This window comes from Artemia sp. Qi Xiang Cuo, chromosome 2 (genome assembly GCF_049724085.1).
Source record: "Artemia sp. Qi Xiang Cuo chromosome 2, ASM4972408v1, whole genome shotgun sequence".
Classification (NCBI taxonomy): domain Eukaryota; kingdom Metazoa; phylum Arthropoda; class Branchiopoda; order Anostraca; family Artemiidae; genus Artemia; species Artemia sp. Qi Xiang Cuo.
The window spans coordinates 90025723-90048194 of record NC_142795.1 but is presented as its reverse complement, the minus strand read 5'-3'; the positions used below and the strand labels follow the sequence as shown (position 1 = coordinate 90048194).

At 34.9% G+C, this 22472-nt stretch overlaps 1 protein-coding gene across 1 annotated transcript in view; it reads left to right on the top strand.

Annotated features, from left to right (window-relative positions):
- The window catches only part of velo (sentrin-specific protease 6 veloren), an 83330-nt gene extending 61167 nt beyond the window's left edge, over window positions 1–22163 (top strand). Inside the window, exons 13-16 of the mRNA XM_089104240.1 lie at window positions 3278–3453; window positions 9966–10182; window positions 17679–17836; window positions 21419–22163. Of these exons, the coding sequence (XP_088960366.1) occupies window positions 3278–3453; window positions 9966–10182; window positions 17679–17836; window positions 21419–22046 (1179 nt within the window). The 3' untranslated portion in view covers window positions 22047–22163. The remainder of the gene's footprint in view (window positions 1–3277; window positions 3454–9965; window positions 10183–17678; window positions 17837–21418) is intronic.
- Window positions 22164–22472: the final 309 nt, after the last annotated feature.

Below are 22472 nucleotides of genomic sequence, written 5' to 3'. Positions count from 1 at the left end.
GTTGCACCTTGTCTGAACTGGGATCATGTAAAGATGTTCCATCTACATGATTTTTTTTTTTTTTTTTTAATTTTCTCTCCTTACAGTTTGTTACCACGAACTGTTTGAAACGTGATGGAGGGCAGCTATCCCCCACCGACTACCCCTCTTCGCCAAACGAATCTGATTAAAATGGTTAAATAGGAAATTTGCTCAAAAAGTCCAAAGAACACAGCCCCCCAGGGCCCTGGGGATAGGGTTGTAAGTACTGGCCTGGGGTCGTAAAAAGTTTTTATGGAATGGGTGGCCGCATAAACTTCAAATGGGGCTCATTTGATTTTAAATTGAAAGTTATAGTACCCTTTTTAAGAGTTGAAAATTATTTGAGAGCAACAAGCCCCCCCCCCCACACTCATAATTCCCCCAAAGACATTCAATCAAAATTTGAAGATAGCATTTTTGTTCATTGTAGTTGAAGAGTCCAGAAACTATGTCTTTGAGGAAGACACCCCCACCCCCGCCACTCTCAGGGCAAGGGTTGTAAGTTATTATGTTTTTATAGAAAGGGTGGTTGTATATACTTCGGAGTGTACTCATTTGGTTGGTAATATGAATTTCTAGTGCCCCTTTTAAGAACCAAAGGAATCAGAAGGCAGTTATCCCCCCCCCCTCAAGACGTCGTATTTTGCCGAAATATATCGAATAAAAATTTTGAGACAGTCATTTTATTAAAAATATTACAAAGATTGTATAACAAGGCTTTTTTTTTTTTTTTTTTTTTTTTTTTTTTTTTTTTATTAAAAACGTATTCACCGATCCAGAGACCGTTACTGAGAGGTTTCGAAAAAGTTTCATCCCCTCTATTCTGGAGCGGGTAAATAATTCCCGAACTATATCCTCCACCAAAATTAAGTCCTCCGTCCCTTATTTTAGTTCTTTTTTTTTTTTTTTTTTTTTTTTTTTTTTTAGGCCCATATCCCTTTAAAAACACTCCGTGTCTCTACTAGCTTTTTTGCAGGAATTTAGGCATGTTGCTCATTGTTCGGACTAGATTCATAGATGATTTAGGAATTAGCTTAATTGGAGGCAAAATGATAGCCATGGAACACCCCGTCTCCTTATCCCGGCGTAATTTTCCCATTCATCCTCTTCCTTTAGTCTACAAACTTTTTAACAGAAAAGTAAACATGTTACACTCCGTTGGAAACGGTATAAAGCAAGATTTTCAATTGAAGGAGGCCCAAATTGAGCTTTTAACCCTTTCAACTCCCCTCCCTTGCAATATGAACTTTATAGCAGAACTGTAGGTATATTACGGCTTACAAAGTGGAGATGTTGGAGCTCATCTGAAAAGGAATCGCACAAATATTTTCGATCTGTATTGAATGAGGGATAATTTGGGCTCTTGGCCGCTTCAACACCCTCTCCTCTCTCCTGGGAATGCCAACTTTTTAGTAGAACGATATGCATGTTGTACCTTGTTTTGATTCGAATCAAGCAAGGATGTTCAATCTGTATGAATGGAAGACCAAAGTGAATCATACAAGAATTTTCTATCTGTAGTAAACAATGGGCTCTTGGCCCGTCCAAGGCCGCCTCCTTCCATCAATTTTTCAACAGAAAGGGAGGGAGGTCTTGTCTTCCATCGACTGGCTTAAAATTTATGGGGTAAGTGCCTTGGCCAAATAGGACATGATGATTATAACCTTCAGAGTTGTGTTCTTTTTTTACCTCCAATCCGCTTGTAGGGTTACGAGACTGGAAATTTTGGGCCAAGGGAATATAAGAAATGGATTTTCATAGTTTTCATTCATTCTGAGCCCTACCTACCCCTTTAAAGTGATACCATGACTTAAGGGTAGTCTACCTACTCCACCCAATTCAGACCGTTGAATTTTAACATCCCAGGTGCTAGCAGGTTTCAGGGTTTTATTCTTCAGGGATTTTTCTTCTATCACAAAGAATGAGTTGAAAGCGAAAAATGTAAAGCTGATTCATATTCAGGGACTAGGTTTCACATACTTGGGCGAATTGGTTTTAAGGTAGAGACGTTCATCTTCATGGAAAGGGTTATGCAACGATTATAAATAATAATGCAAGGTAATGACGTATTTTGCATTGGGCAATCAGCAATTTTATATTGGGAAATCAGCTGGTCATGAACACGGAATCAATTTTTTTTTCTCATCAAATACACAGGAAAAACATTAGTTGGTAGTATGTTTTGAAGCCAAGTAGCGTGTCGTTAACTTACAAATTTTGTATCTCTTACAAATTTTGGAAATACCAACGTGGATTGGGTTTGGTTTTATATTTTGGGACAAAAAAAAATTGATGGAAATAAATTGTTTAATGTTTTGTTGGATGGAAACCCAGCCTCAGTGAAACCTGATTGGTCCTTTATGAAATTTTAAGCGAATCAGCAAAGTAAGTTCCGCCTCACTGGTTCTCATATGTAAAATTTTAAGCAATTAAAAAAGGATTCATAAAAAATTGAAAGGCCTTTAACAATTAGTTTCTCCATTTCTCTGTCCTTTAGCGCCATGGATAAGGGGCATAACACATTACACCTGATAACTCGGAAAATGCTGGATAATTTTTACGGCCAAATGTTTAACAGGATATTTTTTACTCTACTATGCACGTTAGAATGCGCTTTATGAAGCGTCTTAATCATAGCTATGTGCAGATGTATTGTTTGAGTTGGCTGTTATTTGTGGCAGGTTAACAAAGGATAAAGATCATCCAGAGCCACTAAGGGCGTTGAATGAACGATTTGGTTGCTGGGTCTTCTTTTACAGTGTCAAATAGCAAGCCTGTCGCCCAACCTTGCTGAAGCGGGATCAATCCATGGATCCCGTAATGCCAAGCAGTGCATCAATCCACTCTGCTACGACCAGGTCGTGACAGGTCACATCCGGGGCCTTAGTGGGAAGGGTATATGATGATGTATAGGCTTTTATTGTGTTTTTTTATTGTATATGAGTAAATCTATATATCTGTATAGATGTATAAATCTATGGGAATTAAGATTTATTATTTTTATTGTTCTTTATTGTATATGAGTAAATCTATATATCTGTCTGTGTTTTTTAGTTATGGGAATTAAGATTTATCATTTTTATTGTTTTTTATTGTATATGAGTAAATCTATATATCTGTCTGTGTTTTTTTAGTTATGGGAATTAAGATTGATTATTTTTATTGTTTTTTTTATTGTATATGAGTAAATGTATACATCTGTATAGATGTATAAATCTATAAATCTATGGGAATTAAGATTTATTATTTATTACAGAATCTGATAGAGAAGAGAGATCTTGAAAGTAAGATTGAGCCTAATGTTCAGTCAAGTCAAAATTCAACAGCATCAACAGAGGAAGTAACAAAGGATGAACCAGAGGAACCTAAGACTGTTGAAGTCACAGCCAGTACTATAGATGCCAGCATTGTCGACGGTGAACCCGTCAAACAGTAAGTCCTGATATTGTAATAGGATAACATGCATTTTACAGACGGTATACAATTTCACCGGCACCATCTTTGTGGCATTTTATCATAGCTACTGATACATTAACGTCAGTTTTTTTGGATTTTTTAGTTGCGGGTTGATGGCTTGCTAAAAACCACTGCTTTGAAGCAATTAAAGCTAGATCGCATAGCTTTAATATTTGAATATATCCAACTTTCAAGTGTTTCAAGCACTAACAAGAATATATCTTTCTTCAATTTTAGTAGTTCGTAAGTCAAAATGTTTTTATTTTAACCCTGTTTTTGGATGCTGATAACTGGCAAATCATCTCATTCTGGAAAAATAACATGTAGACATTATAACAAAAATACAAGTAAAACAAACAGGAAGATATAAAAAATAAAACATTTTTTAATAATTTTTGTGCAAAGAACTAGAGATTTCTAATTCACGTAATAATTAATTACGACACGAAATCCTATCCGTAAAATGCAAAAAAGTACCGTGCCTGTGTGAATGAACACTCAAACTATTTCCTGTATTAGTGGTCCTAGACCTAGGCTCATACACACCGTCACGCAGTACAGAGTGCCTGAAAGGGACTGAAAAGAGATTGAATATGACTTATGGCCACGGCAATGAGATTTTTTTTTTCTAAACTAGTTTTCGTGCTGGTGGTCCTATACCTCGGTTCGTAAACACAGTCAGAATAGCCGAGACGGACTGAAATGAGACTGAATAGCACTTTTTTCTTGGGTATGAGAATTTTCGTCGCCTAGCACGCAGCAAGTTAGAATATGTGAATTATTATTGTCACTTTTCTTCTAGCCACAAACGCCAGCCTCTTCTTGATGTCAAAATGTCCCCGCAGGCTCGATACAACCACCCTGAAAAAAATACGAATTATTCCTTAAAGTCCTGACCTATTTAGAACGTTTTTGTGGCCAGTCATACTCACATTCCCGCTGTCGCTTGTAATTCTCACTGTCGCTTTTCTTTTAACCGCAAATTTATTGGTTCTCGCTGTGGTATATCTTTTAGCTAATATTTCTTCGTTCCTCACTTTCATTTCTAATTCGTTCTACTCCTTGTTGTCGCATGCATTGTAATTGCATTTTTCTTTGTTCTTCACATTTGTTATTACTTGTGTTAGTTCTTGCTTCCGAGTATCTTTGAATCGGATATTTCTTTGTTCGTCCCCTTTTTTTAATCGTAATTTTCACTGACTCACGTATTCTAGCGTTATATTTCTTTCTCCTTCATTTTCGTTTATCATTACTTAAGACTTTTTTTCAATACTCTTTACCTTAGCTGTTTGGACTGGTCAGATCTGGTCAAATCGATTGGTCTTGTCACGTTTGATTATCTAGGTTCATCATTTGTCCTCTAAATATTATAAATAATATTTTTTATATATTATTTATAATATTATAATTACTCTGTTTACTTGCTCTACTTACTCTAGGCATTATGAAACTACTTAAGACGTCTTTTGTAAATAGACTAATTTCACTTGGTATTTTATACTTAGCTATGTTCCTTTTGTAATGTCGTATGCGTCATAGGTATATAATCGATACGTTTACTCTTTGGGGGGGGGGGGGATGATATAATTTCTTCTCTTGAAATGTACTCATAAATATGATGTCAATCGTATAATTTTTCCTATCCATCATTTGTCTCTTGTGTAAATTTTATAATAATAGAATGATAGTAATTTGTATTGTAATAGATAATAATGTAATTTTAGTAATAAAATGTAATTTGTAAATAATAGACACTGAAAACGATACAACCACTACATAGGCAAATATGACGTATGTATACTTTTCGAATGTATTCATCGATGTGACGTCACTCACATGAATCTTTTTTTCAAAATTAAGGCTTTTAAGAAATTTTCTCAAACTTTTGATCTATATAGATGGATTTTTTAGGCCAGAAAATCGCAGGATACATATATATAAAATACCCTGAATATTTTCTCATAATATGTAAAAGAAAACAAGTTTCTCTACTGAAAGTAAGGATCAAAATTAAAACTTAAAACGAATGAAAATTACTCGTATATGATATGGCTGTCCCTTCCTCGTTGCTTACTCTTTACGCTAAATTCTTAAAGTTCTTTAAAAATATTTCTTAATCTAATTCAACGGCCCTTGTGTTTCAGGAGCCGTTCTTAATGGATTGGGACAAAAAGTCAAACTTTAGCGTTAAGAGCGATGGATGAGGAAGGGGCAGCCCCCCTTATATACGGAATCATTTCTATTCGTTTTAAGTTTTAATGCTGCTCCTTACTTTCAGTTGAAAAAATTAGTTTTTAATTTAATTTTTGAACATTTTTTTTAATCATGCCAGGAAATCTCCCTTCCACCCTCCCCCCTGTAAAATTTCGCCTAAAAATTTCCTCCGGAAACTTTCCTCACCACAGAAAATTCTCCTTGTGGAACACCCCCCCCCCCTGAAAATTTCCATATGTTTCCCAATAGCGAATATTATACGTAAACAATTTACAAATTGCGTAACTTAAAACCCTCTCCACAGGGGTCTTGGGAAGGTCGTGTCATCCTCAGAGGCATAGTTATTTGACGTTTCAACTATACTGCTGAATTAAATGGCTATCTCATAATTTTGATCGGATGTCTTTGAGAAAAAGGGGCTTGGGAGGGGGCTTGTTGCCCTGCAACCTTTTTTCGCTGAAAAAAGGGTACTAGGACTTTTTATTTCCGTTTGAATGTGTCCTCTTCCAGCATTCTAGGACCTTTGGTTCGATACGATCAACTCTGGAAAAAAATAACAAAAACTAGGCACTCGTTTTTCATGATCTGTCTTCTGGCAGAAAGTACAAAATTACGCATTTTTGTAGATATGGGCTTGAAACATCTACAGTAGGAGTCTGTGATATATTGGATCTGATGTTGTGGTTTTCATTAAGATTACTTAACTTTTTGGGGTCCGCCCTCCCTTTTCGAAAATCAGGCAAATTTTCTCATGCTCGTAGTTTTTGATGGGTAAGATTAAACTTAATATTTTTTTTTACATTTGGGATCAAACAGTTCGTGTTAACGAACTATAAGTAAGGAGTGATGTGGCTCAATAGTAACCGAAACTCTAAGAAACAGAGTTTAGATAACGATAGATACATCAAAAGAATTGAATTTTGATGCTTATTCATAATATGTAAAATTCACCAAATTTAATGGCACCTATCAAAAGTTATGAGCCTGAGAAAATTTGCCAATTTTTGAAAAAGGGGAGAAACACCCCCAAAACATCAAGCAATCTTAATGAAAATCACACCACAGACTCAGCATACCAGAGAACCGTACTGTGGAGTTGTCAAGCTCCTATGTGTTAAAATGTGGAATTTTGCATTTTTGGAATTTTGCATGGAAACGATCAGAAATTAAATATATATAAAAAAAAATTTCAGCTGAAAGTAAGGAACAACATCTAAACTTAAAACGAACAGAAATTATTTCGTATATGGAGGGGGGGGGTTCGCGCCCTCCTTAATACCTCCCTCTTTACGCTGAAGTTTTTTTTAGAACTTTAAAATATCTTATTACTCTAGTTAAAGGGCCTTTAGTACTCCAGTAGGTTTTACTGGTCTGTTATTCACTATCTGGTGCAACAATGTTTGCCTTGTTGCCTACAAATAGTAGGCCTATATTCATCAGTGATGTTGCAATTGCATTCAAGCTCATTCTGCCTTATATTCCAATAAGATCAAACACTAGATCTGGAATTTTCCATAGAGGGGGAGTGCCAAATAACTGGAACAAAAATCAAACTTAGGCTATTAAAAGGTTATTATTAGTAAAAAAAAAGTAAAATTAATTTGCAAATTTCGCTTTAATTATTCATGTACGGTGAGCAATCTTCAAAACATGTATTAATTCAAAAATGCTCAGAAATTAAATAAAAAAAAACAAGTTCTTTTTTAACTGAAAGTAAGGAGCGACATTAAACTTAAAACGAACAGAAATTATTCCATATATGAAAGGGGCTGTCGCCTCCTTAACGCCCCGCTCTTTACGCTAAAGTTTTTTATTGTTTTAAAAAGCGGAATAATTTCTGTTCGTTTTAAGTTTTAATGTCGCTCCTTACTTCCAGTAAAAAAAAACTTTTTTTTCTATTTAAAAGTATAAAAAGGCATGTCTTTTGATGTATTAATTGCTAAAAAAAAAAAATTAGAATCTTTTTTCAGAGTTTCTGCGATTATTGTGCCGAGTCACTCCTTTCTTACAGTTCGTTATTACGATCTGTTTGAAAATCTTGAGTTGACTAAATTTGTTTGAGGACCTGGATATTTTTGGTAGTAAAAGTAGCTGCAGGCAAATCCTTCCAAGTTTCGCAAATCCTTGTAAAGAAACTATGCTTCTTTATAAAAATGAATGTATATTGCAGAGACATAACATACAATTATTGAAATACAGGATATCCCGAAGTAGGTTGACATTATGTGGAATAGGCTCATATCAGGGTCGTGTCCGGGATTTTTTCGGGGGGAGGGGGGGTGTTAAAAAATGATTTTTTCATTGGAGGTTTACAAAAAAAAACTTTAAAAACGCATCAAAAATTTGTTTATATTCATTTTTGTCACCTTTTTACGAGTAGGACAAACATTTCGGGGGGTTCAAACCCCATAACCACCCCTCCCCCTCCCTCTGGACACGGCCTTGGCTCGTACATAAAAATTCAAGGGCTTTTGTATTATTGCCCTCCTTCAAGGGAATCAGCGTCTTAAAAAGGTAAAAAATGCCACTTTGCTGTGGCACAATCTTTTTTGCCACTTAGAAAGAGTACTAGAACTTATCATTTCCTTTCCAATGAGCCCTTTTTCGGTGTTTTTTTGGACCATCGGTTCGGGACAATTACCCCTGGGGAAAAACAGCACGAATCTTCGATTATCCCTCTCCATAAAGCTTAATTTTACGAACAATAGAATTTGATAGTCGATTAAAAATTATTTAAAAATAAATGCGTGTGTATGTAACCTTTAATGTCACCTTTAATTTATCATTTACTGACCTTTATTACCGTAATTTCAACCTTTATTAGCTTAAATTTTTAAGATTACCGTACTTTAATGTTATCACTTACTGGAAGAAACCTATTATTTAAATAACCAAGTAGACCAAAAATTGAATTTGATTGTCATCAAATTAATTTTAATTCTTTTTTATTAGTTTAAATTGTACAATTGAATTGATTATTTAATTTTAGTTAATTATTTAATTGTATTAATAATTAATATTGTTAAATTAATTAATTAAATAATAATTTTATTAATTATTTTTTGTTTAATTTTAATTATTATTACTGCCCGCCTATAATGGGACCAGCCAGCAAATTTTTCCCCACCCTAAACTTAGTCCAGTAAAATTTTCCAGATATAGTTTTGAAAATAGTTGTTCGTGTAAGTTCAGGATACTTCTAAATATTTATTTAATATTTAGTTAATTATATAATTATATTAATAATTAATATTGTTAAATTAATTAATTAATTAATAATTTCATTAATTATTTTTTTGTTTAATTTTAATTATTATTACTGCCCGCCTATGGTGGGACCAACCAGCAAATTTTTCCTCACCCTAAACCAAGTCCAGTAAATTTTTCCAGATATAGTTTTCAAAATATCTGTTCATGTAAATTCAGGGCGGGCATTTTTAATATCAGGAAGCTTTTGAGACAGGCGGAAGGACATGGTCAGGGTTTGAATGGGATCCAGAAGTATCAGGGTCATTTTAAAATTGGCACTTCTTTCTTTTTCAAGGCCTTATACAATGTAGTTTCAGATTTTTCCTGAAATACGACCTTTGTCAATCAAAGGATTAAGGAGCTTTTTTTTTATCTAGGCCTTGCAACATTGTTTTTATTCGCCTGAAATACTGTCTTTGTCAACCAAAGATTAATTGGGTTAAGTTTTTGTTTCAATATCTTATGACGTTGTCTTCGATTCGACTGAATCCAATAAGCCCTCGTTTCTTTTTCAAGGCCTTAAAACGTCGTAACCGATTCGTCGGAATATGACCTTTGTCAGTCAAAGGACCAATAAGTCCTTGGTTCTTTCTCAAAGTCGTAGAATGTTTTTTTTCGATTTACCTGAATACGGCCTTTGTCAGTCAAAGGATTAATAATCCCTCGTTTCTTTTTCTAAGTCTTACAACGTTGTTCTCGATTTGCCTAAATACGGCCTTTGTCAGTCAAAGGATTAATAATCCCTCGTTTCTTTTTCTAAGTTTTACAACGTTGTTCTCGATTCGCGTGAATACGGCCTTTGTAGTCAAAGTCGTACAATGTTTTTTTTTCGATTTACCTGAATACGGCCTTTGTCAGTCAAAGGATTAATAATCGCTCGTTTCTTTTTCTAAGTCTTACAACGTTGTTCTCGATTCGCGTGAATACGGCCTTTGTAGTCGAAGTCTTACAACGTTGTTCTCGATTTGCCTAAATACGGCCTTTGTCAATCAAAGGATTAATAAGCTCTTTTTCCCTTTTTCAAGGCCTTGCATCCTTGTTTTCGATTCGCTTGAAGGACCAAGTCGAGGAAAGATAGTTGCAACTTTAAGAGAATATTTGAAGGTAGAATTTAAAGAGAAGAAAAAAGAAGATCGGCCATTCGAGGAATATGTCAAAGGAGTTATGCTAGAAGTACCTCAACAGCCGAACAAATATGACTGTGGACTATTCCTCCTTCAGTATGCTGAAAACTTTTTTCAGGTAAGTAAATAATTCATTGCAAGGCATTAAACTTTCCGAAATACCTTTGCCGCGTGAACTATTGTTCATTGTCCCATTGTCCAGCACTACAGAAAGGCTGTCGAGATTATAAATACCAACATTTAGTTCTAGCTTTGAACAGAGATACCAAGGATTTAACATTAAATGAATCATGTTTCAGTTTTCTGAAAAGAGAAGCCACTTCTTTAGTCATTCCTGAAATAAACATTGAATCTCCTTCGCATTCACATAATGGAGCTCAAATGATCCACCACTCAGCTCCCAAAGGGTTTGTGCATGGACTGAAATTACTAAAATCAGAACTCAAATGATTCACCACTCAGCTCTCAAAGGGTTTGTACGTGAAATGCAATTAATAAAATCAGAACTCAAATGATCCACCACTCAGCTCTCAAAGGGTTTGTGCGTGAAATGCAATTACTAAAATCAGAACTCAAATGATCCACCACTCAGCTCTCAAAGGGTTTGTGCGTGAAATGCAATTACTAAAATCAGAACTCAAATGATCCACCACTTAGCTCTCAAAGGGTTTGTGCGTGAAATGCAATTAATAAAATCAGAATTCAAATGATCCACCACTCAGCTCCCAAAGGGTTTATGCATGGAATGAAATTACTAAAATCAGAACTCAAATGATCCACCACTCAGCTCTCAAAGGGTTTGTGCGTGGAATGCAATTACTGAAATCAGAACTCAAATGATCCACCACTCACCTCTCAAATGGTTTGTGCGTGAAATGCAATTACTAAAATCAGAACTCAAATGATCCGCCACTCAGCTCTCAAAGGGTTTGTGCGTGAAATGCAATTACTAAAATCAGAACTCAAATGATCCACCACAGCTCTCAAAGGGTTTGTGCGTGAAATGCAATTACTAAAATCAGAACTTAAATGTCCTAGTTCTCCAAGCTATTTAATTGCTGTTTCGTTTGTTTGAGTGAATGGATTTTCCTTCAATTGGTCAGTCGTTCGCTAGTATCCCTCGGCGACAGTTCAAAAGTTTTTGGATATTGTGTAAATCGTGAATATTGGTGAATGACTCGCTCTTTTGGTTGTTAGGCATTTGGTTTTAGTTCTTCTTATTTTGTTTTTATTGAATTTTATTCATCTTTTAATTTTGGTTTTTGTTGGTTTGCTTTTTCACATTGACTCTTTCGCGTTTGTTTTGTGTTTTTTCTTTATCCCATTTTTGACATTTTTCTTAAATATTCGTTTGTTCGCTCTGAAGAGAGGTGGTTGTCATTTTTAAATATTTTTTTTTCACTATTTTCGTTTGGCCTTAAAAAAAAAATCATTTTTGATCGTTTCCTCTTTATAGTAAAAATATAATAAATAGCAATAAACCTAATAGCTCATAATATAACATAAAAAATCTAATCAAAAATATAACATTATTAGGCCTAATAGAGCTAAGATTAACCATTTAATTTAAAATATATTCCAAAATATAATGAACATAGAATACAAAAATACGACATAATAAATATAAAAATAATCAAAACATGACTCAAAAATTCAAAATATACCGCTAAATTGTTATTTCATAATCATCCATTCCGCATGCATAGATTTATTACAATCTTATCCATTTAAGTTAACTATTTGTTAATCTATTAATTTTGCCATTTTTTTTAATGTTATCAATAATTCATAGTTCAAACTGTTACCAGTAAGTATTCAATCTACTAAATCTGTCACGTTAGAATTGGTCAGTTGTTCGGTTAGAAGTGTTTATTTTGTAAAACAAATGCGAGAAAACTGGCCTGGTTAGATACTTTGCTTATAATTTGGCAGGTTTGCCAGGTGTCATGTTTGTGCAAATTGAATGTTAAAGGATAGTCGAAAAGCCAAGTGTAAATAAAGAGATCTTGAAATGTAATATTTACAATGAAAATTTCTAATTTTTACTTTTCCAATATGTATAATACAAAAGTGCTCAAACTAATCAGTCAGAAGCTGTTGAAAATTTGTATAATGTATTTATCTGTTGTCTATTTATCAAGGTGTAGCAAACCAAAATTTCGACGTCAAAACTTGGAAACCGAAAACCGTTGCAATTAATCAAAAAAGAAAGTCAAGCTTCCAAGAGTGGATCCAGGATTTTTGTTCAGGGGGGGGGGGTTACCCGATTTTTTCCCTTCTTTACAGGTATTTTTTAGACTAATTTTCGACTCGGTCAAAAATTTCGGGGGGGGGGGGTTCAAACCGGGTACCCTCTCCCCCCCCTGGATACGGCCTTGCAAGCTTCCCAACTATTTTTTTGGGCTAATAAAAGAGCATTTAATGCAAAAAAAAAAAGAAAAAAGACAGACCCTTCAAAATGTATATCGAACCAGAAAAGAGAGGAAAACAGATAGGATCAACAATCTTTTGGGATTGACGGGATCGGTGCACTCCATCTAAAAAGTGGTGGGCCCGCTCTCATTAGTCATGTAACTCTCCTTATGCAGATTATCCTCATTCAGGGTATTTTCCTAACCACTTTCTCAATTTGAGATCTTACGCCAGTTCTTAAAAAAGGAAAAGTTACCATGCAATGCTCCTCTATCCGTCCAATCACGGTTGCTACCTCTCTCTGCAAGTTATTAGAAATTTTATTCGTAGATGAGTTTGAAAAACTGTGTTGTAGTCCACCAAGACAATTCGGTTTCCAACGCGGCATTGGTTGTGCGGAAGCGCTCCATGTCGTTGCATATGCACTACTGGATGTACACAAATCAGGAGAAAGCCCAACAATCAGGGGTTTAGACCTGCATAGAGTGTTTGATTCATTAATTCATGCGCTTAAGTTGCTAAACTCAGCTAAAAGAGGAGTGAACTCAAATATCATCCGGGCTTTCCGTAATCTTTATTCTCGCCTTCGCGTGCGACTCAAGCTCCCTCCCGATAAAGGTCTTCCGCCAGCCCCACGGTCAGCTTTGATACCAGTCCGTAAAGGTGCCCGTCAGGGGGCAGTTTTATCCCCCAATTTCTTCAACAACTACATTATTGAGCCTCAAGACAGCTGTCCTTCATCATGCCTTCTCTGTTCCATTGACATCTCCCTATTATGCTATGCTGATGACACGCTGAATCTCAGCCAGACGCTTAACCGCCTTTCAGAAATATTCTCATGTCTGCAGTCCAACTACGAGAAAGTCGGTCTGAGATTTAACTCCCAAAAGTCGGAAGTCTTGCTTTATAATTGGAAGAATGACCCTTCTACTAATATCACACTAGGTGATTGCTCAGTAAAACCAGTTGATAAAATAGTATATCTGGGGCTGCCAATAGGTTCCTCATTACAGCATACCCGTTCCCTCCTGATCTCACATCTTGAACGGCGAATATCCAGCTCCTGTGCTTTGATCGTTAAATCCACTCTGAGATTTAACCGTCCACTACTGGCAAGTATTTACAACGCTACCACTCTGCCACATATATTATATGTGACCCCTTTCTGGAATTTATTAGCAAACCGTGAAAAGTCTAAAATCCGCTCTAAAATTGTCACCTTGGACAAAAAATATTTTTCTGATTCAGCACTACGACCTAGCGGACCAAAATCTAGCTGTTCAAACACTTATTAGCCGGCAAAAAACAAAACCAGCACTTCCAAAGCACGAGTGGGCAAGTTTACTTGTTTAATTTTCCCTCTTGTTTCCCTTTTTATTTTTTTTTTTTAATTTTTTTTTCTCCTTTCAAAAGTTGTTGTCTTTGTTGCTATTTTCCAAGAAGTTGTTGTTTATGTTGTAATCTTTGAGTATGTTATCTTTCAGTTTCCACTTTTCGTACTATTTTGTATACTATTTAAGAAGTTGTTGCTTTTGTTGTTATTATGTTTTTTTGTTTTTTTTTAGTATATTATCGTTTTGTTTCCTCTTTTCGCATTTTCGTATACTCTGTCATTGTACATTTATTGTATACGACGGGTTTTCAATATATATTACATTATATTATATTATAGGATCTAATAGAGCTGGTTATTTTAAGTGAGTTTGCCTAAGTATGTCTAAGTCCTAAAGATGTCACGTCCATTCAGTTGTTGCTGTCGCAAAAGAGAACTTAAATGTATTATTTGAAAAAAAAAACTTATTTATTTTCATTTGATAATTCTATTGTATTGAAATATAACAAGAATTTTTTATTTTGTCCTGTTGCACATGTACCGATAAACGACTGTTGGGCTTTTCCTTTTAGAAATTTGAATTTAATCTGATTTGTGCGATTCGGTTCAAACCGTAAGAAGCAACTATTCACATGGAAAATAGGTAATAAACTTATTTTTCAAAAATTTAAATGATCAGAGTTTAGAAAAATGATATTCACCAACAAAAAGAGAAAAAAAACGTTCAATTTAACAGTGTCGTAGCATTTGAAGTAAATACGATAAGTAAATAGGCTATGGTATGATAACCTCTGGGGAAGAAAACGAACCTTCGCAAAGTTGTGACCTATCTATGCTTTTATTCAGGCCAAAAAATGTGACCTCGTTTATTCAGGCCGAAAAATGTGGGTGTGTCAATTTTCAGAAAAAATTATCGGGCCGTTTTCAAGAAAAAATATATAACATTATTGCTCGTTTCAAGATAGAAGATAATATATAGGTGTGTTGTATATACTACTACTACTAATAACTCACCGCAGCACCAAGCCGCCTGATGTCAACACAGCTACGCACGCTCCTCCTCCATCATACTCTATTCAAAGCCTCCCACTTTACACCTTCCCAGGAAGTTCTCACTTCTCTTAAATCTTTCTTTATGACATCCTCGCATCTCGACCGCGGACGACCTGCTTTACGTTTACTCCTAGACGGTTGATCAAGAAGGAAAATACTTAGAAATCTGTCATCCTTCATCCGCAGAACGTGCCCCAGATATCTCAACCTTTCTCTCATTATAGCCCTAGAGAGCGGGATAACCCGGCTGACGGTCAGTCAGCCGGGTGTTCAAAACAATCCATAGGCAATTTCTCTGGAAAATATTTAGCTAATGTTCTCTCGTTTTTTGGAGCACCCATGCTAATAGTGAGAGTGAGAGAGAGAGAGAGAGAGAGAGAGAGAGAGAGAGAGAGAGAGAGAGAGAGAGAGAGAGAGAGAGAGAGAGAGAGAGAGAGCGAGAGAGAGAGAGAGAGAGAGAGAGAGAGAGAGAGAGAGAGAGAGAGAGAGAGCGAGAGAGAGACAGAGACAGACAGACAGAGATAGTGAGAACAATATTTGACCACTGTCATCATTGTAGCTTCCAATATTCTATTCTTGGTTCGCAGACTTTTCTTCTTTATCCTCCAAAAAATTTTCAACTGTGAAAAAACACCCTGAGGCTTGGCTTTTCTACTTTTAACATCTTCATTGCTCCCAACGTCTTACTAGTAATACTACCAAGGTTAGTGAAGCTATTCACTTCATCTATCTTTTCGTTACCCAGTATCACCTTTATATCTTCATTTATTCCTAGCCTTAGCAACTTAGTCTTCTTAACATTAATTTTTAAACCTGTTTAACACCTTGAACTCGTAAAACCTCTAAAATGTCATATATTTTGCTGACACTTTCATCTAGGATGCTTAAATCGTCAGCATAATCTAAGTCCAGGAAAGTTTTTCTTCCCCATTTGATTCCGTGTTCTCCCGTTGGCTTTCTTGTGCTCCTTACGACAAAGTCCACACTTACTCTTATCAAGTTCTTATAGAGGGGTTTAATTAGGGTTTTCCAAAAATCGCTAGGTACTTCACCTTTTTCAAAAATATTATAATCTTCAGTAACTTATTTCTAACCTCGTATCCACCATATTTATAGACCTCATTTACCACCATATCAGCACCTGGGACCTTACTGTTTCTTAATCATTTTAGTATGGTCTCTAATTCTTCCTCATTAATAAATCTTCCTTCACATCCAAGGTGCCACAGACTTATTCATTTTCCTCAATATATTTTCCTTTAATTCTATCACGGTTTAGCACATTCTCAAGATTTTTTATCCATCTCTCTTTAACTCTTTCCTTATCACTTGTTCATATCTTTAACTGGGACAAGTTTAGATTGACTACTCCCTCTCAATTTGTTAATATACCAGTTATTTTACAATTATGCCGTCTAGCTGCATCGTCCAGATCCTCAGCAATTTTATCCATGGTCTCCACTTCACACCTCCATAGTTCATATTTTAATGCTTTCTCCACTTTCTTTGTATTCCTCTGGTTTTCAAATGATCTATCATTCAGATAATTATTGTACAAGCCTCTACTCCTGTCTATTAAACATATGGCATATTCACTAATATTTCTAGCTGCGTCCCTAACTTTCTTCCCTAAGAAACTATCAGCAACTTCACAAGTGTTTTCCTAAAATTATTCCATCCATCTTCTTCATCGTTAAGTTTTAAACTCTCCGGTTTAGTATTCAACTGTTCCTGCAAAGTTCCTCTCAAATTCTCATTTTGGAGTCTACCAACATCAAAACTTCCCGGAAAGTAGTTACCCTTCCAAAATTTCAGCTTTAAAGCAACCCAATACACCACCAGATGGTGATCTATACTTTTTTAACATCAATAACAGCATTCCTAAATTTCCTAGTATCTTGTATTGATCCTGCAAGTCTTCGGTTTACAATAACATAATCAATAAGGTTAGCTGTCTTATCAGCATTTGGATGCCATGTTAAATTATGGGTCCAATACAAAAAATTGTATTGGTTAGCCTATAACTAAATTGTTATACGTACAAAATTGTAGTAGTCTGTAGCCATCACTTTTTCTTTACCTTCACCAAATTCACCTAGGCTAGGATACCATCTATCCTTATTATGTACATGGGACCCTGTCTATCTGTTCCTGTAACAAGGTAAAAGTCATTTGAGTTACTACAATATCCGTCCGTCGGTTCTATAGGGGCATATATTACTATGACTGATACCCTGCACTTTTTAGTCATAAAATAAGTGATTACTTCAATAATCTAATGATTTGTGCACTGATTTAGTGATTTTTTAGTTGTACTGATTTAGTGATATTTTTTGTTTGTTCTTTTTTTGTTAGTGATATTTTTAGGCAATACAAAAATCACCAGAAATAGTGATAAATCACTAAGGGTGGCAACCCCTCTATGAGACTGGTTTGATTGTGAAACGTCGTATGAGAAACTACTTTGTCATTTTTGGGCGGATGGTGTATTTTATAATAATAATAAAAAACTAACAATAATTTCTACTCAGATAATATTATCTAATCTAAAAACTAATGTAGCTAATAATTTTATTTAATAGCCTAATTATAACAATAATAAATTTTAAAAATAACAGAAATGAAAAGAATAATAAATAATATGAAAAAATAATAATTGACAATTAGAAAAAAAGGTAAAAATAAATAAAATATAAAGAAATCATAAAAAGGGCGTTATTATTAGAATATCTCAATTTCTTAGGCATCCTAATATTAGATTTTCTAATATTAGAAAATTATGAAAAATATTTTTTTTAATAATGTTAACTTTTCAGAGTAATCCCCTCAATGACTTCAGAACACCAATTCCCAGTATGAGAAACTGGTTTGATCCCATGGTGGTTATTCGCAAACGAGAAGACCTAGGGAACCTAATCCATGATTTAACGGAAGAACAGAACCCAGGACTTTCTGATTCACTGCCCGATATCAAGTATGTCTCCTCTATATTATATTATCGTTCTGTTACAATATTATACTTTTATTTAGACATTATATTTTAAATTATTTATTTTTATGTTATAGGTCTAAAGGGTTTAATGTCGCAACTAAAATGAGGTCATATTAGAATTCTATTAATTTGAAGGTTTTCAAGCTCTAGTTATCGAGGAGGGAACTTGTGTATATTCATTTATTTAAAAAAATACTATTTATAGCCAAATAATTGGGCTTGACTTCAGAACATTAACTAGGGTTCTTTAATTAAGAAAAACGAAGAAAACGTTTGTTGTAAACAGAGATAAAGGAATTCTGGCTTTTAGATTTTTTAGTAGCAGAATATACGACGTGATATCAGCTTCAAGCTTTTTTAAAGATTTGAAAATGTACGACTGTAAGGGAACAGTTTTCTCTCTTTATTCAATATAATTGTTTAGGCTAGATATGCTGAAATTGTATTTTCCCCACCAATGATTCATCTCCGTTTTTGTGTTGAATATGAATTTTTTTTTGAAAGGAGATAAAGAGGCATTTCCACGGAAAGACTCGATTCTTGAACCAAGATTAAGAAATACTACTGAAACAAAGAAGTGAGAGAACCGATTTTTGAGCTTTCGATTGTAATTGTAGAAATTGATAAGAATTGTAAAAAATAGAAAGATTGGTAATTTCATAGTCTTGATTGTCAGTTAAGCAGCATTTTCATAATCTAGGTTATCAAAGGAACGATATTTGAGGAATTTACAATCTAGCTTGTGATTGATAAAAGCCTAAGATGAAAATACAATATACCACAGACCCTGTTAGACCAAATGCCACAGACTATGTCATACCATATGCCACACGTAGAATATGCCACCGACTCCATGTCAGACCATATGCCACACATAGAATATGCCACAGACTCATTGTCAGACCATATGCCATACATACAATATGCCACTGACCTTGTCAGACCAAATGGCACACATATAATATGCCACATACTCTATGTCAGACCATATGCCATACATACAATATGCCACTGACCATGTCAGACCAAATGGCACACATATAATATGCCACATACTCTATGTCAGACCATATACCACAAATATTACATGTCACAGACTCAATGTCAGACCATATGCCACACATAGAACATGCCACAGACTCTATGTCAGACCATATGCCACGCATGCAATACACCACAGACTCTATGTCAGACTATATGATACACATATAATATACCACAGACACTATGTTAGACCAAATGCCACACATATAACATGCCACAGACTGTATGTCAGACCATATGCCACTGACCATGTCAGACCAAATGCCACACATATAATATGCCAGAGGCTATACGTCAGACCATATACCACAAATACAACATGTCACAGACTCAATGTCAGACCATATGCCACGCATAGAACATGCCAAAGACTCTATGTCAGACCATATGCCACACATGCAATACACCACAGACTCTATGTCAGACCATATGACACAAATACAATATAACACAGACTCTATGTTAGACCAAATGCCACACATATAAATGTCACAGACTCAATATCAGACCATATGTCACACATAAAATATGCCACAGACTCTATGTCAGACCATATACCACACTACCATGCCTTTTACTACTAAACGATCTGAAAGTATGAACATCTTTATCTAAACCAACCCGAAACGCCATTAAAGTTTATGTTTTGTGTGACATAAACAAAAAATGCAATTTCGCCATTAAATAAAACTAAATCCAGTTTATAATAGATTAAATGACAATTGATCAAAGCATATTTGGAATATTTCAGTCAATTTGCTATCTTAGCAAATAATATAGATTTTTGCTCTTTATTTTAGTTTATGATGGCTTATACTTACTAACTATATTCTCGTATGTCTTTGTATACTTCTTATTGGTTGATTGTTTATATGTTGTTTGATACTGTTTGTTGATACTGTTTATCCTCTGTGTTTAGACGGGTAGGTAAGGTTAAAACCTCATTTAAGTGCCAATCTATTAAAATTTAAGAAAACTATTTTTTCTCTCCCCAATTTATTACTTTTACTACACTATAAAGTTAATTTTAAATTGTCGTTTTGCAATAAGATAAAATCGTTCGATATTTCTGATTTTTATCATTATGTTATCTCAGCGACTATATTTCTGACTAATGCCTTTAAAAGTAATGAGATGACAATTAGTCATCTCACCGCTAATTTATATACTTTTAATTTGCTAGTTTGAACGTGTTTTGACGATGAGTGTTAGGTTCTTTTGCTCCCCAGCTCTCACGCTTACCTTTTTTGTGAAGAATATACAGGGTATTAGATGGTAAGGTAAAACTGTCTTACCAGTTTCGCGGATGGTTTGAATGGCCTAGATAAAAATGTTAAGAAAATGAATGAATTTCCGGCGATTTTCTGGATTTACAGTGCAAATTTTGGCTGAAAAATTAATGTTAAAAAGGCCAAATTTCTGGGGGAATTGATATTTTTTAGTCCTTTCAATACTGTCTCCAACTCTTCCTTGTAAAATAAATCTGCCTTCACTTTTAAATTGTCATAAACTTATTCGTTCTGTCTTATATCATTTCCTGTAACTTTATCAATATTTTCAGAATATTTTGCTTATCTCACTTTAACACTTTTCTTATCACTAATTGAGGGCTTGTTCTATTCTTTAACTAGGGTATTTTTTGTTGTATATTTTACCCGAGACAGTTACAACCTCAAGGAAAGTTTCTCCTTCCTAACTTATTTAGCATTATATGTTTTCATTTATTTGTTAGTGGTTTTTCACTCGCGTTCTTCTTTTTTTTTAAGTTTGCTCCGGCCAGTATAAAAAATTGCATAACTGTATATGTTTTTTTTTTTACTGTAAATTCAATCTGAGATTTTTAAAGTCCCGATTTTTTAAAATACCGATTTTTAAAGATATAATAAGACAATGTGAGTTTCCTCTTAGCCAATTCAGTTATATTGCATTTTCACTGTCCTTGGTACTGTATGGTTTACGGTTTAAACTATATGGTTTATGGTTTACTTGATTCAAAATTTTCTTTCATTTTATGCTTATTAAGTTTTAACTCCATAGCCGGATTATTTCAAGCTTATGAAGTATATGCAAGCTGCAAATGGAGTTATTTAAAAAAAAAAATGAAGTCTTGCAACTAATAATAACCAGTGGTGTAATTTTGTCAAAATCCTGGGAAGGGAGGGGGGGGGGCAAAGTTGGAGCCAATTTTCCCAAGCCAAATGAAAATAACAGTGAAAATTGAAAATGAGCCATATAGTACCATAAAGGCAAAGATATACAAAAGAAAACTGACCCCTTTCTGTGGATGCTTGAACTATGCAGGCTTATCTTAATTTTGATAAAAGTTTTGAAGAAATTAAGTTTTGGCTGAGGGGACAAAGCTGAAATTCGGGAGGGGGCAGTTGCCCCCTTCCCCCTGCTCCATAGCAAATTACGCCCCTGATGATAACGGTGTGGGAAACCTGGACAAGTATGAATTAAGGCGTATGAAAATACTGAACAGGCTTATATTAGTTTATAATTCATAATTGACAATTTTAGGTTTCCTACAATCGACGGAGAGCTTGTTCATCTAGATGAAGAATACTACGATGAAGAGGAGGAGGAAGAATTAAGTGATGAATATGATGATCACGAGGAGGAATATTATAGTGACGATAGCGCCCAGACACAGCCATTTGATGTAATTACACCAGCTTGGAGAAATGAATCTACAGAAGAAGGATTTAACCCCTCAGAGGATGTTGCTGACCAGGAAATTTGGGAGCCAGAAGAGGACGATCCTCATAAGGTAGAAGTGGCAGAAATTGGTGGTGAGGTTGAGGTTGACTCTGAAGAAGATTTTAAAGAGAATAATGAGCATAATGGTGAAGAGGGTGCGATAAAGGATGAACAATTAGACAGACTGGTAGCCACTGATCCGAATTTCAAAATAACCCGCGTAGAACCTAGTAGTGACGTATCTGAGGAAGAGGGCAGTATGCCAACCCTTAGTCCAATGAATTCAGTTGACACGGAACCTAAAATGGTTTCTGGTGCTGTTCTGAAGTTAGAAGATCCTGTGGAAATTGAAAAAAGAAAAACGAATGAAAATTGTAATGTCAATGGCTCTAAAAGACGGAAGTTAGTGGAGTACGGTGACTCTGGTGACTCTGGTGATTCAAAATGAATAGCTGGTGATTCTGACTTGAAAGTGGAATAAGAAATGTTCTTTTGATGGAATTATTGTAAGATTTACTGGTTATTCAAACTCAACTTTAATAAAAAATTATGCCCTTGGTTGAAATATTATTCTTCCAAACCTAGGGAAGTACATTCTTCTGGAAGTGACCTAGTTGCAGAACAATAGAAGATTCAGTTGCTGTCTTTTTTTACTTTTAAAACGTATCTTGTAAGCATAAGTTAGATTTGTGTTGTTTTTCAAAACTGTTTGATGCACTTCCAGTTCTAAATAGCCTATCTTAATGGTAGCCTGAATTTTCCTAAGAAGGTGACAATAACCAGAATGTTTCTAACTGGTAAATGGTGACATACCCCCCCCCCTCCATCTATAAAACTAGTAAAAAAAATTATACTTCAATAGGAAGACCTCATT